Source organism: Mastigoproctus giganteus, chromosome 10 (assembly GCF_048544385.1).
Source record: "Mastigoproctus giganteus isolate SK-2022 chromosome 10, ASM4854438v1, whole genome shotgun sequence".
In the NCBI taxonomy this organism is placed as follows: Eukaryota; Metazoa; Arthropoda; class Arachnida; order Uropygi; family Thelyphonidae; genus Mastigoproctus; species Mastigoproctus giganteus.
In genome coordinates, this window is record NC_143584.1 from 218,238,035 (window position 1) to 218,254,899 (window position 16,865).

The window sequence follows — 16,865 nt, forward strand, 5'->3', positions numbered from 1 at the left end:
TATGAAACAAAAAAAAAAAACCCCAGAATTATTTATCAACACAACTGGGCCATATATCAGGTTATCAAAAAGATAGCAGCAATTTATAGAAGAGTAAAATATTGCAGTTTCAAAATTCGTTTCCAAATAACCTCATAAACTTCAAATAAACATGTCATACTTAACATTTTAATATAATTCCTTTCTTTTTAAAAACCCTTTTTGTAAAACCTGTATTAGATTCGTCTAGGTGTATCACCGAGAAAACATAATACAGGGTACAATTCCATGAAGGTCAAGACTTGAGGAGTAATACAATTTTTTTGGATAAAGACTAGGAATGGCCAGTTCATTCTATTTCATTAGGGCTCCATAGGCGGAGCAGTTTCTTGGGACAAAGTTTCAAAGTGTATTTGTAAGTTAATGGCGGCTTCCAGGGTATCCCCTACAAGTTTCTTGGGACACAGAAATTAACCTCCCCCATCCCAAGACCAAGCAATAATAATGCCTATTTGGAAATAAACCTTATTATACATATTTTCCCGTTAGCTGGATTGTTGTTTGTTTGTTATTTGGTTTTTAGGAGCATTAGCAACTAAGGCCATATTGCTCCTGGAATATGCGGTGGTCATTCCCTGACCTTTCCACATCCTCCGTATTTGGTGGTGACGGGCTCGAACCCCGGTCTAATCAAGAAGTGTGTGCTACGCACTGCTGCTCCTTCCCACCTGGCTACTGAGGCGCCTGTTAGCTGGATTACATGGGTGCAGTGAACGTAGATCGGGACCCATAAATTCATCATTAGGACATAATCCCCACAGACACTGTACGCAGAGTGATTGTCATTTTGCGATAGAACGTCATATTACTCTGAACAAAATTAATGAAAATCTATTTTTATATATATGAAAAAAAAACACCACACGATCGAATTTTTATTATTTTTTTTAAGTAAAAGCGAATGAAGCGCGTTTAGTATCGTGCATTACTGATGAACAAAGCACAGATTAGTAACGTTACTCTGTGAAACAAAGTATCTTACCATGACCTACTTGTATGCGGTTAACTGAAGTAGAGCAATATATCTCTGGCGTAATTTGTCTGATTTGGCGTGCAAAAAATCATATACTCAGAAATTTAGTTCGGCTGTCTGTAAATTCCAAAAAAATAGTTTGTTTATTTTTCTCTCTCTCTCTCCCTGTTAATTTGACATCACATGATCATAACTGACGTAGTAAAGTATTAATCACAGAGTATCTTGCTTACTAAAGTAAAGCAAGTAGAATCTTACTACTCTGTGCTATTAGTATTAAAAAAATAATAAAAAAAAAACTTCTAATATCACCCGTCCATCCTTTCTAATAGTTTAATCGAATTTATTCAAGCTGCCCACCTCTATAATACCAGATGAAAGCTTGCTTGTACCAATAGTCAATTATCCGCTGGCTGAAGGCAAATTTCTATACGTACATCTATCCTGCAAACATCCTTCATTAATTTGAATTTATGTCCTTACTGTAAATCATGTGTGTGTGTGTGTAGAATGATCAAGAGGAAGGATTCCATCGGCACTGAGCTCATTCAATCCAGTCAAAGCCTTAAACACAGCAGTCAGATCTTCTCGTGTTTGTAGAATGATCAATAGGAAGAATTCCATCGGTACTGAGCTCACTTAATCCATTCAAAGCCTTAAACACCTGTCAGATCTTCTCAAAAGTGCCTAGTCTCCAGACGCTGCGATTTGCAAGAGTCTCTAGACACTTGCGAACTGCTAGAGACTAGTATCCTACCAATTCGCAAATTGCTAGGAGACTAGAAGTGTCTAAGGCTTTGAACAGATTGGTAAAGCTCAATGCTGATGGAAGAAGGGATTTCTGTTGCACTTTTCTGTAATTTGAAACAAAATTTTATGCAAATTCGATTCTCATTGAAATCACTCATTTTAAAATGGGACAAAATATATATAAAATACTTTCTATTTAACTCACGCTCAATTTGCGTGACTGCAGATAAGCTGGTGTTCACGCATTATTATGTTTAGCCAGCGGATAGATGAGTTACTGAATATATTGCGACAAGTCGCAAATTTCTATGATCCCGCAATATCAAACACAATAGTCGTCTTCAGACGCTCCAGTATGAGCGCCTGAAGTGGGTGGAAAAGGCCTGGGTTCCAATCCCGTCAATGAGAAACTTTAATGGGCTTTTTTCACTCCGTGGCTGATTAAGTCGATCTCAGGCGTAGAAAGCAAGATTCCGCACCCGTCAGAAACTGGGATTTTTCGTCCACCAAAACAGACAAATCTACCATAGAACACACACAATTAACAGACATAAGACACACAGCACGGAAGATGAATTTAATTATTCGGGTGGCCTAATAATAATATTTTTTTTTTGCTCCAGTATGAGTGACCTGCGGGGAGAAGCACAGTGGTATCGTCGTCACCCCACCGTGTGGAAAGGGCCCGGGTTCGAATCCGCAAGATGACGCAAGAAACTTTAATGGGCTTTTTTTTCATTCCGTGGCTCAGTTAGTGAGTCTCAGGCGCAGATAGCAAGGTGTTTCCCCCCCCCCCCGTAACTCGGGTTTTTCGTCCAGCAAAATAGACAAATCGACCATGGAACACACTCAATTTACGGACATAATACACAATGCACGGCAGATGAATTTAATTATTCGGGTGGCCTAAAAATAATAGTTTGGTTTTTTTTTTCTTTTGTCTCCGGTATGAGTATCTCGGAAAATGCAAACCTGCTGGGGTTTCTGCATACGACTGCATTTAGGGTATATGGAATTGGCCTAATAATCAAATAATATCTGGACGACGGCGATCACGTTGTTGAACATTCATCGATGCGAGCAGCCAATGGAGGGTAACAGAAACACGCATTTCATAAGGACAACTCGACGTACTTTGTCATCATGGAGTATCGCAGCATACGACCGTAGTTGGTTCCACTCTTGTCAACAAAAAAGCAAGAAGGTACGGTTACAGTGGACTCAAGTGTTGAAATTGTACCACATCCTGCCAGGAATGTGGTCGAACCAGAATATTGTCAGATGGATGGTCGTAGCATTTGTACATCCTTTTCCAGATTTGTCCCAATCATGCTCAATGGGGTTGAGATCGGTGAGTTTTGTTGCCATGGGAGGATGAATTGTAGTAGGGTTTTAGGAGAATCAGCGACTAAACCCGGGGCTCACATCTGGTGAGTATGGGCTTGGCAAACCCAGGGTCCTGAGCTGGATATCATCATTCTTCTCTTTCTTGGTGATTCCTCTCTCTCTCTCTCTCTCTCTCTCTCTCTCTCTCTCTCTCTCTCTCAGGGGGTAACTTGGGAAATTTTTTTTTTTTTTTTTTTTTTGGCTGGTGCAGCATAAGCCTCAGGCTTCCTTGTACCATATGGCCATTAATAATAATAATAATAATAATAATAATAATAAAGCCATATTTTTTCGTGTATACTGTCTGTAAATTGCATGTGTTCTATGGTCGATTTTCTGTTTCTGGACGTAAAACCAGGTTACTGAGAGGGAAAAAACATGCTGCTCTCGCCTGAGACCGACTAACTCAGCCACGCTGTGAAAAAGGCTCATAAAAATTGCTGACGTCATTGACGGATTGTTGTTATTGGGTTTTAGGAGCATTAGCAACTAAGGCCATATTGCTCCGTGTATATTTCTGTAAATTGCTTATGTTCTGTGATCGGTTTTCTGTTTTGCCGGACGAAAAACCAGAGTTTCCGGCAGAAAACTACTCTCCTTGCAAAGATCCGCGATTCTTACAATGCTCCGTGCCTGCAGGACTGTCTCAACTGATGCCCTGCAGGTCATAGCCGGAGTATTACCTCTGGACTTCCACATTTTACATCGTGCCTTCTGCTACTTTCAAAAACATCAGACTTCCATGGAATTCTCTGGAATACAGAATGATGTCCTTGCAGACACCAACACCGAAAAAAACCCAGATTTGGTCTTCTTTAACAAAAATTTGGCAAGATCGTTGGCAATACAACCCATAAAGGCAGAATTACATATAAATTTATACCAGAAAGAAAAATTCCCTATGGTTCTCTCTAAACCTCTACACAGCATTTATCATAACTGGACATGGCTCTTTTAACTCCAAACTTTCAGTTCAGAATAAGCAATACCGATTCTTGCCTTTGTCTCCAACTGGAACCACCTGCTTGCTCTATTACTGCCCTCTTTATGCTGACCTACTGAAATCCCTACAAACACCTTCTCACCTGGCAACGAAAAACATCTAGTAGAATCTGCCTCACACCTTGCAATCCTACAACAATTTGCTTCTGATTTATTTGCTAGAAGAAAACTTCTGTTGGCCATCCCGCTTCACCTCCTATGGTGCCTCCAGCATCTTCAATAATATCAGCCTCAACAGTGAGCGGTGTCTTTTATCCCCTCAGGCCTGGGCAACCAGGCCTGAGGGGATAAAAGTACACTGTTCCCAGTGGGTGCGGGATTTGTCCAATCTTAGACAGTTTACTTTTATTATATATATTTTTTTCTTTTAAATTTATTTATATATATTTTTTCATTATTATTTTATTTTTTTAATATATTTTATTTATTTATTTTTTTGTAATTTTTTTTCCATCTATTTTCTTTAGCAGTACCGCTAGAGAAAATAAAAGAAAGTCTGGGCAACTGTGGTTTTTTTTAATCTTTTCATGTTTTATTTACTTTATTTATCTTTTTATATTTTATTTATCTTATTTATTTTTTTATGTTATTTTATTTATATTTAAAATCATTACTTATTTATTTTTTTTTCTTCTTACTTTTATTTATAATTTTATTTATTTTACATAATTTTACTTCACCTTCTTTTTATTTATTTTATTAGTTTTTTTACGTTGTATCTATATATATTTATTATTTTATTTTATTTCTTTTTTCTTTTCTTTTTTTAATACTGTTTTATTTATTTTTTTTACTGCTCTTATCTATAAATTTTTATCTTAGTTTATTTTATTAGTATTAGTATTAGTATTAGTAACGGCCGTATGGTGCAAGAAAGCCTATGGCTTATGCTGCACCAGCCAAAAAAAAAAAAAAAATCCGAACAAAACAATGATAAAAACAAAAATTAATTAAATAAATAAATAATAATAATTAATAAATAAATAAAAATAATAAAATGAAATAAAAAATAAATAAAAAGGAAATTAATCCTATCATCCTATGCGCTTCCCTTACCCGAAAGTACTATCCAGATGACCTTTGAATTTCCCCAAACTGTCGGCCTCCACCACCCATGAAGGCAACTTATTCCAGTAATTTATAACTCGCTGGCTAAAATAAAACTTCCTGCAGTCCAATCTAAACATTTCCCCCCGTAACTTGAATTTATGTCCCCTAGTTCTAGTTATTTTACTTATTTAACTAACTTATTTATTTTATTATTATTATTTTAATTATGATTTTATTTGTTTATCTTTTGGGTATCTGTGGGTACGGGATTTGCTGGCGTCCACTGGAATAGCACTATCTCCAGTGGGTGCGGGACTTCGTCCTCTTCAGGGCAGACAAAAAGATTGTAATGGTCTATCTCCACTTGACTAAGGATATATCTAGTTGTGGGCCACCTCGTGGTGTAGACGGGCACCGGGCACTCTTTCCAGGAGATCGCCTGCCGGGTGGCAAAGAGGCCAGAAACAACTAAACAATACAACACATAATATAAGCAAACATAACACTACGTTTCTAGCCGCTCTACAGAGTTTTATATAATCACAGAGTAACATGGCAGAGATGAACTTATATTACTGGAGCCGCTGTACAGAAGACACTATACATGTCTACATGTGGGTAATTAATCAACTGTGATATCTATAAATGTCAAGAGCAATCAGAACTGGTGCAATAGCGCAAAAAATAGACAATATTTTGGTTGCTAATGTTGTTTAATACTATTTATATATTATTAATGACGAAAACACTGTAGTTTTGATAAATAATGACAAATTGTGCATTGCAAAATAAACAATCAAAGATAATAGATCGACTGGGTATTAATAGTAACACATCTTACTACTTTGTGAGAATGCCTATTGCCAGTGCTTTTTTGGGTCGGTACAGCGTACTGGGACCTTTATTAACAGTGACGTGTGACATTTGGATGCACTTCGAAATTTGTAATATTTCGTAAATGTTTTTCAACTTTTCCCTACTGTTCAAATAAGCTTAAAATTATTTAACTAAATTTGCATTTTTTACTGTCTATTGTTAAGATATTTTCTGTATAACCTGTATAACCATTTTTATAATTCTAAATTACTCAGTCGGGCTTCTGTTTAACGAAGTCCTTTTATAGCGAATTATTTTGAATTCCCCTTTGAAGTTACATTTAAAATAGTTAATTCTCTCCTAATTTAAAATTAGGAGAGAATTAACTCGGTACGCACTGTTCGCATTTCTGGCCTTCAGGCAATTAGTCCTGCTGCGCGAATTAAGAGAACTAAAGCATTTTACAACTTAGTACCTGGTAAAACCAAGGTGGTCCCACATACGGAGGAGTCGCGCTAGTCAAGAGTGAGCAGATCAGGGTGTATTCCCAATGTGCTCTGGCCCATCTTCTATTACTGCAGTGGTGTCCAACCTTTTCCCGTACAGGAGCCATATTCAAAAAAAAAAAAAAAAAAAAAAAAAATTCAAAGTTAGATTTCTTTAGTGTGTTACATTTTCCATATCTTGTATGTAAAAGTAAAATGAAAAATATTCGAAACTTTTATTAAGTACAATACACAATTACATTTACTGAACAAAACATTTAATGAGAATTTTTTTTTATAATTAACAAAATTTAAAATGCTGTTTTAGTTCACTTTCCTCGCGGGCTGTAGGTTGGATACCTTTGTGAATCAACTGTAAGCTCTCCAGCTTATAGTTGCTTACTGTTTCTTACAGTTGTAAGCTGGAGAGCTTACAACTGTAATCTTATCCAACTGTAATGCAGCTTATCGTACTCAGAGCGTTCATTTAATGAACGCTCTGAGTACGATACCAATTTCATTGAGTGAATGTGAAGGAGGATTTTCACAAATGAATCTGATCGCCGGCCCAACCAGCGCTTCGTTGATGACAAATACAGTTTCTTCACAACTGTTTCTTAAAATTGTAGGCCCACCGCTGACCCGCTTCGATCCAGCAAAATATGTCGATTCGTGGCTGCTTCGGAAACGTCATCCAGCAACCGACACACAAAGAGGAAGAAAAGAAGTCGGCATAGGCAACCGACTTCTACATAGATAACACAAAGAGGAAGAAAAGGTCGGCAACCTGCGGCTCGCGAGCCGCATGCAACTCTTTTAACACAACTGCGATTCTCTTAACTTTATAGCTCACATGAAGCACAATTTGAAATGGAGTTAAAGGACTTAAAAATCAAGGACATGTGGAGGCAAGACTAAAATGCCTTAAAACTGAAATTGAGGATTTGGAGAGGCAAAAGGCTGCCCTTGCAATTCTACATAAATGGACGGCGAAAGATGAGTTTAAAATGCAGACCGAATTGTCAGAAATACGTCGAATGTTGATTCGACGTATTTCTGCGAGCAAATATTTTTGAACATGAACAATATTAAAAATAAATCAAGAAACCGTCGTGTGAACAATGCGAGCATGTTTAATTACTACATGCATGATGTTGAGAGACACTTGCTCAAGAAGTTCATCAGCAAAAGTCACATTAATTTGTACCAAATTGGATGTTTGTTACGTTTTTTCAGTATTAATAAATAATATTTCAAAAAATATATTTTTTAATAAACACCTTCCCACTCTATTCCATTTCTTAAAAAAACTCTTCGCCCCTCTCGCCTTCACCCCCCCCCCCCAACTTGAGCTGAGGTGCGGCTCTTCGGATTCCATCTTTTATTTTTTAATTTAATTAGATCAAAAATGGCTCTTACTCAAAAAAGGTTGCCGACCCCTGGCTTAGGGTGTCGAATGAGAACTTAATAAAAATTTGGAATATTCTACAAAAACTTTATTATGAAATTATTTTTACTTATGTTATTAATTTTTACTTATTTTACTCACATTTTACTTATTTTTTTATATACTTGAATAATAAATTTATGCGTAATAAACTGTGTTAATATACTTAATCTGATGTTCTTATTCTAAAAACATTACTACTAAAGTAACAGCATCAGAGGAAAAAAAAAAAAAAAAATTAGAGTACTCTTCATATCCTTTTAATTTTAAATTTTTCCTGATGGCAAAGAATGAGTACCGGCACCTATTTTCTTACAAATAAAGCACTGCCTATTGGAAAAAAAAAAAAAAAAAAGCTAGCGATGAGGTAGTACGATTTTTAATGCAAATTTATTTTTATTAAATCTTCAAGAATAAATTACACTTTGATAATTTTCAAAATAATGCTGTTGAGGTACAACTATTTTAGACTCCTTTTTCCTGCTCATACGTTTATGAGAAGGGTGAAGTTGTGGGTGTGCAGCAAATTACCAAAAGGTTGTTGAACGGGTTAGGAAGTAAGTTAAGATGGATAAACGATTACTACTCGTTACTAACGTAACTGATGTAGATTATGCATATATACATAAAAAATAAACAAATTTTGTACGTATTGTATAGAAAACTTGCACGAGCTTTAGTTTTGAATGATTCCAGTTATGCACAGTGCAAAGACCTTGACAAAGTTGTCAACTGAAAATAAATGGATTTAAATATAAATTAAGGTTACTTCTTTCGATTGTTAAATATTCATGATTATGAGACGTAGTCATGTAATATTAAAACCATATTTACTTGAGTCACTAAAATACTTGACTAATAATTGAAATAGATAAAAATTTAAAAAAAAAGGTGTGAATGACGTGATAATGAACTATGAAAAGTGTTTCGTAACCAACGTTAACTACTAAGAAATGGTTAATAAATGTAACACTTTCTTGAAAGTACAGATGAAAAGCTGCATTTTAACTAATTCAAGGACTTCTCAAGAAAAAATAAAATAAAAATATATATATATATTCATAATGCAAACGAAAAGTAACTACTTGATAAGGTGTTAACACAGCGAAACCATTTTTAAAGAGCAATAAATGAATGCATTTATGTATGGCTTAATATTTTATATCCGGAAATTTATTCACAAAAGTATCTGCCACTTTTCAAAAACACACCCAAACCCTAATATTGCTTTAATCAATAGAAAGATTTAAAGATAAGACAATATTTATCAAGGATTATAATTTATATGCTTTCAGATATATATACTGTATATATATATATGTAACAGTGACGGTTATTTCGATTGTGATTGCTGTGTTCTTCCGCATCCAAAATTTAAACCTGTAAATTAGTTCCTAATTTATTATAAAAGAAACAACCAACATTAACTGATAGTGTTGTTGATTTAATATATTAGATACTTTTTATAAATTTCAATATATTAAAATATAGTGTTCGTACTTTAAGATTTAAGAAACTTCTTTTGATTATACAACAGTAAGCCTAACTTGGCCGGAGAGTGTTCCTAGTTACGACGACTTACTGATTAGAGTCGATGGAGTGTTCTCTAGTTGTATTTACATTTCAGTTGAAATAATAAACAAATATGAATATTTTCACAAATTCGGGGAGTATAAGAGTTTTTACGTTAATAATTATTTGTATGTAGGTTAAAAATAACTCAGAAATGTGGAATTTTCATCCATACATATTGTGAAGAAGTGACTGAAAGCTAATGAAATAGGCAAGTAGTTTATAGTGTCATATTCGTCATTTTTTGATGGGTTCCTTTGAGTTGGGGGAATATGCATAAATGCATGGTTGCATTTTGATTTAGATATTTGAAGTGAGATTATTTAAAATTAACGGCGCACAAGACAGTAGCAAAATGCTACTAATCAAGGTAACGATACTTAAATCTGCAGATAATTTGATAATTGCTTCCACTAATTTCATTCCATTAAAATGTCATTGCTTATCAGGAATATTTTCTTTGTCACGAACATATTAAAACATGTAACCGATTCTGCATAAACTGTATTTTCACGTGTCATAATTGTGTACCAAAAGAAAATTGCACTGTTTTGCTCTTCACGCTCTGTAATTACGATTCTTTCCATAAGATGCATTTATGATAATTCTATGTTATAGTTGTCGCTGTTGCTTATATGAGTTTCTGATGCCCGTTTGTAAAAAATAATAGTACTCAGACTATTTCCTAGGACTTTATTTTTAATACGATTATAATTAAATCGCATTTTTTTTTTTGTCTCCCCATTCAGTTAAACTGCCGTAGCTCCTGGAAATGAGAAAAGGCTTAAGAATTTTGTAAAATGTGGAACAAATGGAATAGACCTTCTTCTATGAGGACATTGTAGAAGCAGAATTTAAAATTGGTTTGTATTCAACTTGAAAACGGTTTTTTTTTTTTTAACACTTTGAGTTAATCAGCCTTAAGAGTATTAGGATGATATTACTGGGCACCTTTAATTTTCACTATAAGGACTTTATTGAGACCTTTATAAATGAGAGATTTAGCCAGTCTTTATATAAAGGAGCAGAATTTTTTTTATTATGCAAACAGACAAACTATCTTTAGAAACTATACATATGACAAAAATTCTTCATAGCACTGTTTTTTCTTTGGCTCTAATTACTTGTTCTTCATTGGAAACATGCAATTTACAGATACAACACACCTTAAACTTTGTTGTCTGAATTGTTAATCTAAGATAAACCAGAATGGCAAAGGGGGGGGGGGGGGAGGTCTAAGAACTTCCATCCTGAATTGTCAGTTTAAATCCTTCTCATTTCCAAAACTTTTAAATTTTTAAATTTTTTCTTCATGAGATCTTGATTAAAGTTTGTCAGCCAGGTACCTTAGACCAGTGATTCTCAACAGGGGCCATGCCGTATTTCAGAGGAGCCACAGGTAAAATTTGGGGGGCCATGGAAACTTAAGTGGACCATGAAAAGTTCACTTCTAAAATACAATTATTACTAATATAAAAAATAAATTTAGTGAGATCCTTGCAGATGTCACTAAACTAAGGGACAATAGTATTATTGTAATATTTTTTTGTTAGGACCATAATTGTATATTGTGAATAAACAAAATATTATATGAGTAAAATTTATATTATAAATAAAGATTGTAGTTAATAAATCCCTTTTTTATTATTAATATTCTTTATAAACAAATAATGCATGTTATTAATCCCAGGGGCTCACATCTAGTGAGTATGGGCTTGGCAAACCCAGGGTCCTGAGCTGGATATCAACATTCTTCTCTTTCTTGTTGATTCCTTTCTACTTCTCTCTCTCTCTCTCTCTCTCTCTCTCTCAGGGTAATGCAGGAATTTTTTTTTTTGGCTGGTGCAGTATAAGCCTCGGGCTTCCTTGCACTGCATGGCTAATAATATTAATAAAATAAAAAGTGCAGTTGATAAAGTACTGTACATATTTATTATAAATATTACATTTATTATAATTAAAAAATATGAGGGGTAGGCCACAAAGGTGAATGAAACTCAGAAGTGGGCTACGAGCAAAAAAAAGGTGAAAACTAGTGCCTTAGACATCCTACACTGTTTTGGTGACAGTCTGTTACTTAATCAAATTGCACAACAAAATTACCTTGCCAATTTTAAAAATGCAAAGGCATACATTATTTAACATTATTCATGTTTGAATTTAAGTGGTATTTGTGAAAGTAGTAAGCAGAACAGTACAGAAAAATGTAAAAATCAGCATATTTTAGAAATAGACTTTTTTTATAATTTGCAATTTGGTGGGAATATTGTATTGCTTATCCATAAAATAAAGTTTTATTTTAAATTATACAGGATGCTTCAAAAGTGATATGGTCAATAATTTATAGGTGAACTGTACAGGCTATAATATATGCAAAAAAAGCCTAGTAAACATGGATCCTTAAATGAATCATTTTTGAGATATTGCACATTTCTAGTTGGGATCCACCACTGATTTTTTGTTTAGGTTAGGTTATGCTCATTCTCTCCCTTTTCCCCTCTCTCAATGCTCTGAGATGTAGCAGGCATACTAGTACTTCTCAAAGGATAGTCAACATGGAAAGAGGTTACAGCAACAAAGAGTACTTAAATCCTATGGATTTTTGTATCTGGGGTCATGTAAAAAGCTTGGTGTACACTTCTGACATTAACACAGTTGAGGAATTTCAGTGTCGGGTTGAAGGAGCCTTTCAGCAAATCAGAAATGACCCAGGAATACCTGAGAGGATTCGTAGCTCAATGCAGAGAAGACTACAAAGCTGCGTACGGATGCAAGGACAGCATTTTGAACACCTTTTGTAACATCTGTAAAATCCTGGTGTTGGAATTAAAAATGTATTATCTTATGTTTAATAAAACCACCCTTGGTGAAGGATTCACAGCTTTTTAGGTTAACTAGTGCTCCCATAGTCAAGTGGCGGATCTTAACAAAAAATGTGCATTATCTCGAAAATGGTTCATTTGCGATGTTCACTGAGACTTTTTTGCTTATTTTAGTTTGTACTTTTCACATTTAAATTATTGACCATCATTTTTGAAACACCGTGTATAAATCAGTTTCCTTAACCCTTCAGTCATGTTCTGCTCTTCATTTCGATAGCATTGCACAGCAGTGGCAATGCGCAATCACAGTAAATGTATTTTTTGATTTATTCTTGTAGCAAGTCCCAAACTGAAATTTATCCACATTGCAAGTTTTACCACTCCCATACTGCTTTCCTGTGCCATTGATTTCATTCATTAGCTAGCTTGGCATTTCCTTTTTTGAAAGTAATTGCAGGCTATATGATTTGTTTTGTTTGGCTGGTATAGACCAAGCCTCACTTTTATAGTTTTGTTTCTGATTTGTGCTCATCATTCTTTTCTCATTCAAATCACTGGCTTCCACTTTTTGTGTGCAACAAATGTTGAATAGCAAGAGAAGCAGCACCAAGACTTGGAAATTGCATCTGCTAAGAATTATGTTGCAAACAAAACATTCAGAAAACTAAGATTATTACTATATTTAAGTTTATTACTATATTTAAATAAAATATAAATGCTCAAGGCATAATATATTATGAGTTTAAAATATAAAACTATAAAATATCGGTGTAAATACACCATAGCGAACTCATAATGAAAAACTACATAAGTAATGTAAAGGCATTGATTTAATTGTATCTCATATTGTGGCTACCTTCACAATGAGCATTTATTTTTAATCACTGTGTTTTACTTGATTTTATGTATTTACCATTTTTGAGTTGTAACATTTCTGTAAGGTTACAATATATCTCTTATTCATTTGTATTTTTATGGCTTAGTCGTGGTGCACCATAGCCTTAGCTGCTTTTGTGCCAATAAAATCAAAATCCAACTAACCTTCACAGTGAGTTACCTTGTATTGCATTACCTCGAATAAGTAATGTTTCATCAATGGAGAAGACTATTGTTACTTATTCTCAGTGGGCACCACCACCACCACCCAGACAGCACCATTTCAAGACTTATTGGCCTATCATCGGTGGTTGGACAGGTACTCTGGTGTTGCAATTATGCCAACCCAATTGTGAAGTTATTTTCACAATATGAGAGATGCCAAAATGTGTACAAGATAATACTTAAATAAAATATACATGGTAGCTTGTTGTGAAGGTAGTCACAGTATGAGATACAATTCAATCGATGGCTTTACACTACTTATGTAGTTTTTCATTATGAGTTTGCTATAGTGTACTTTAAACTCATGATATATTATGCCTTGAGCATTTATATTTTATATAAGTATTAGTTCTTACTAAGTTTAATTATATTCAGTTTAATTATAACTGTAAAAGTAAAGTGAAGTGCAGCCATTATCAACCCACTGCAGGGTGGAAACCTCCTCAACAATTCATGCTGAGGGAAATGGACCATAATCTGCCACGCTGGTCCAGTGCAGGTTGGCAGATCGACCGTATTCAGCAGTCAGGGGCTTGAACCCCGGTCTACTCAAAGAGCGTGTGCTACTGCACTCCCGCTCCTGCCCACTCGGCTACGGAGGTGATTATAACTGTATAATAATATTACTTTTCCCATTTACTTTTAGGTATCTTTTCTCTATATATACATTTCTCTTCACAAGTGACACCACATTCAGGAATCTTTCATAACAAATCACAAAGTATGTGTTGATTGTCTAAAGCTAACGATACTGCATTTAATCTATAAATTACTTTTTTGCCATAAAAATTGTATGAAAAAAAAGAAATACCGTATTTCCCCATGTATAAGATGCACCTTTTTTCAAAAAATTTGGGGTCAAAAAACTGGGTGTGTCTTATACAGTGGTTGTAGATTTTTTTTACTTGCATTTCCCGCTTTTTCGCGCTTGTTGTCTTTGCACTCATTGTTTCGCACTTGTTACCAGTATATTAGGTTACGTTTTGCCACGTTCTGCCCAGAAATGGCTCAGAAAATATTTTCGTACAGTGCTGAATTTAAGTTATGAGGAGTTAGCATTAGCATTAGTAGAGGCATTTGATGCAAGAAAGCAAGCTTATGCAGCATCAGCCAAAAAAAAAAAAAAAAAGTAACATAAATAAATAAAAATAACCACTTCCACTTCACCCCTCTGTTCGTTCGAAATACCTGTCCAGCTGAGCCTTAAACTTATTTAGGCTATCAACTTCCATGACAAGGGATGGAAGTCTGTTCCACCCACCAACCACCCGCTGGCTAAAGGCAAATTTCCGCACATCTATCCTACATCTGTCTTTCCTCAATTTGAATTTATGCCCTCTCAGGTGATTTTTCTGAGATAGAGGAAGAATCACATCAGCATTGAGCATGCTCAAACCATTCAAGGCTTTGTACACCTCTATCAGATCACCCCGCTGGTGCCTAGTTTCCAGACACTGTAATTTGCAAAACTTAAGCCTTTCTTCGTAAGAGAACCCCTTTGTCCCATTCACCAATCTAGTTGCCCTTCTCTGTACTCGTTCCAGCAGCTCTACATCCTTCCTGAAATGAGGCCTCCAGGCCTGTATACAGTACTCTAGGTGTGGCCTGACCATTGCCTTATACAAGGGAATAATCACCTCCTTATCCCTGCTAGAAAAATTCCTATATATCATTGACAATACACCATGAGCTACTCTTGCAGCTCGTCTGCACTGCTCAGAGAACTTCATATCTGCCTGCACCACCACCCCCAGGTCCCTTTCATTCTCTACCACTGTCAGTGTAGTACCACAGAGTTGATACGTTGCTCTGGGGTTGCTGTTTCCCATATGTAGTACTTTACATTTGTCAATGTTAAACTTCATTTGCCACCTCGAAGCCCATCTGCTCAACCTTTCCAAATCCTGTTGCAGCAGCATAGTGTCAGTAGTGTCCTTGACAACCCTGCCAACCTTCGTATCGTCTGCAAACTTGGACATTAAGCCTGATATACCATCATCAATATCATTTATAAATACAGAAAACAATAAAGGCCCCAATACTGAACCCTGAGGGACTCCACTAATAACATTAGTCCACGATGAGCAGTGTCCATTGATTACCACTCTCTGTCTTCTCCCCCTCAACCACCCCTTTATCCATAGCAGCAACTTGCCTCCAATGCCACACTGCTCCAATTTGTGCAGCAGTCTTCCATGTGCAACAGTATCAAAAGCCTTTCTAAGATCCAAGTATATAATATCAAAGTTATTCCCTGCATCCAGTTCTTTTGTGACTGCATCATAGTATCCAATCAAATTGGTCAGGCAAGACTTCCCCTTAACAAAACCATGCTGTGTCCTAGCTATAACTGAAGTCTTGTCTAGATGATCCTGCAGTGCTTCTTTCACCAGTGCCTCCATTAATTTTCCGGGAACAGAAGTTAAACTCACAGGTCTATAATTACTTGTGTCAGCCTTTGATCCCCCTTTGTGAATTGGGGTCACATTTGCACATCTCCAGTCAATGGGTACCTCCCCTGAATCCAAGGAAGCTCTCATAATTATGGCTAAGGGTTTGCTTACCTCCTTTGCTGCCTCCTTTAATATAACTGGATAGATCCCATCCACCCCAGGTGCCTTTCTTGTGTTTATCTTCAACAATTTCTCCTCCACTTTGCTCTCAGTTATTACAAGATTCTCTAGCTTACTGCTAGAGTTGAATACACCTCTGGCATTCCCCTCGCTGAATAACTCCTCATGTGTGAATGTCGATGCAAAATATTCATTTAGTTTATTAGCTACCCGAGCAGGGTCATCAACAGTTGACCCATCGATCTCAAGTGGACCAATCTGATTCATCCCCTTCCTTCTAGAGTTTACATAAGTAAAGAACTCTTTGCTGTTTTTCTTCGCATCCCTTGCCAAGGATCTCTCGTAATCTGCCTTCGCCTGCCTAACCTCCTTTGTAACTTGGTTACAGATCAACTTGTATCTATCATAGGCGTCCGTGTCACGTGTTAATTTGTATGTATCCCATGCATTTTTCTTCTCTGCCATATGCCTCATTAGTTCATCTGACAACCATTTAGGCCTAAACCTTGAACAATATTTCTTAGTTGGTATGTAAAGCCTAGTAGCTTCCACGATAAGTTCTTTGAATGCTTCCCATTTTGAATTTGCTGTTGGCAATATCATCAGTTGATCCCACTGTATAGAATTTAAATACTGTCTCAGTCCATTGTAGTCGCCTTTACGAAAGCAATACCCCTTCCCTTTACCCCTAATGGTAGTTACCTCTTTGAGTAACTCCCACTTCAGCACACTGTGATCACTGCCACCAAGTGGTTCATTTATCTGCAGATTCTTAATGCATGAAGAATCATTACTGATAATCAAATCAAGAGTATTACTCCCTCTAGTTGCCTCCCGAACATGCTGATG

General features: G+C 35.7%; 1 protein-coding gene across 1 annotated transcript in view; it reads right to left on the reverse strand.

Annotated features, from left to right (window-relative positions):
* LOC150079934 (uncharacterized) overlaps window positions 1–1,151 on the reverse strand; it is a 36,448-nt gene extending 35,297 nt beyond the window's left edge. The window contains exon 1 of the mRNA XM_090383566.1: window positions 1,022–1,151. Coding sequence (XP_090239692.1) covers window positions 1,022–1,024 — 3 coding nt within the window. The 5' untranslated portion in view covers window positions 1,025–1,151. The remainder of the gene's footprint in view (window positions 1–1,021) is intronic.
* Between the last annotated feature and the right edge of the window lie 15,714 nt (window positions 1,152–16,865).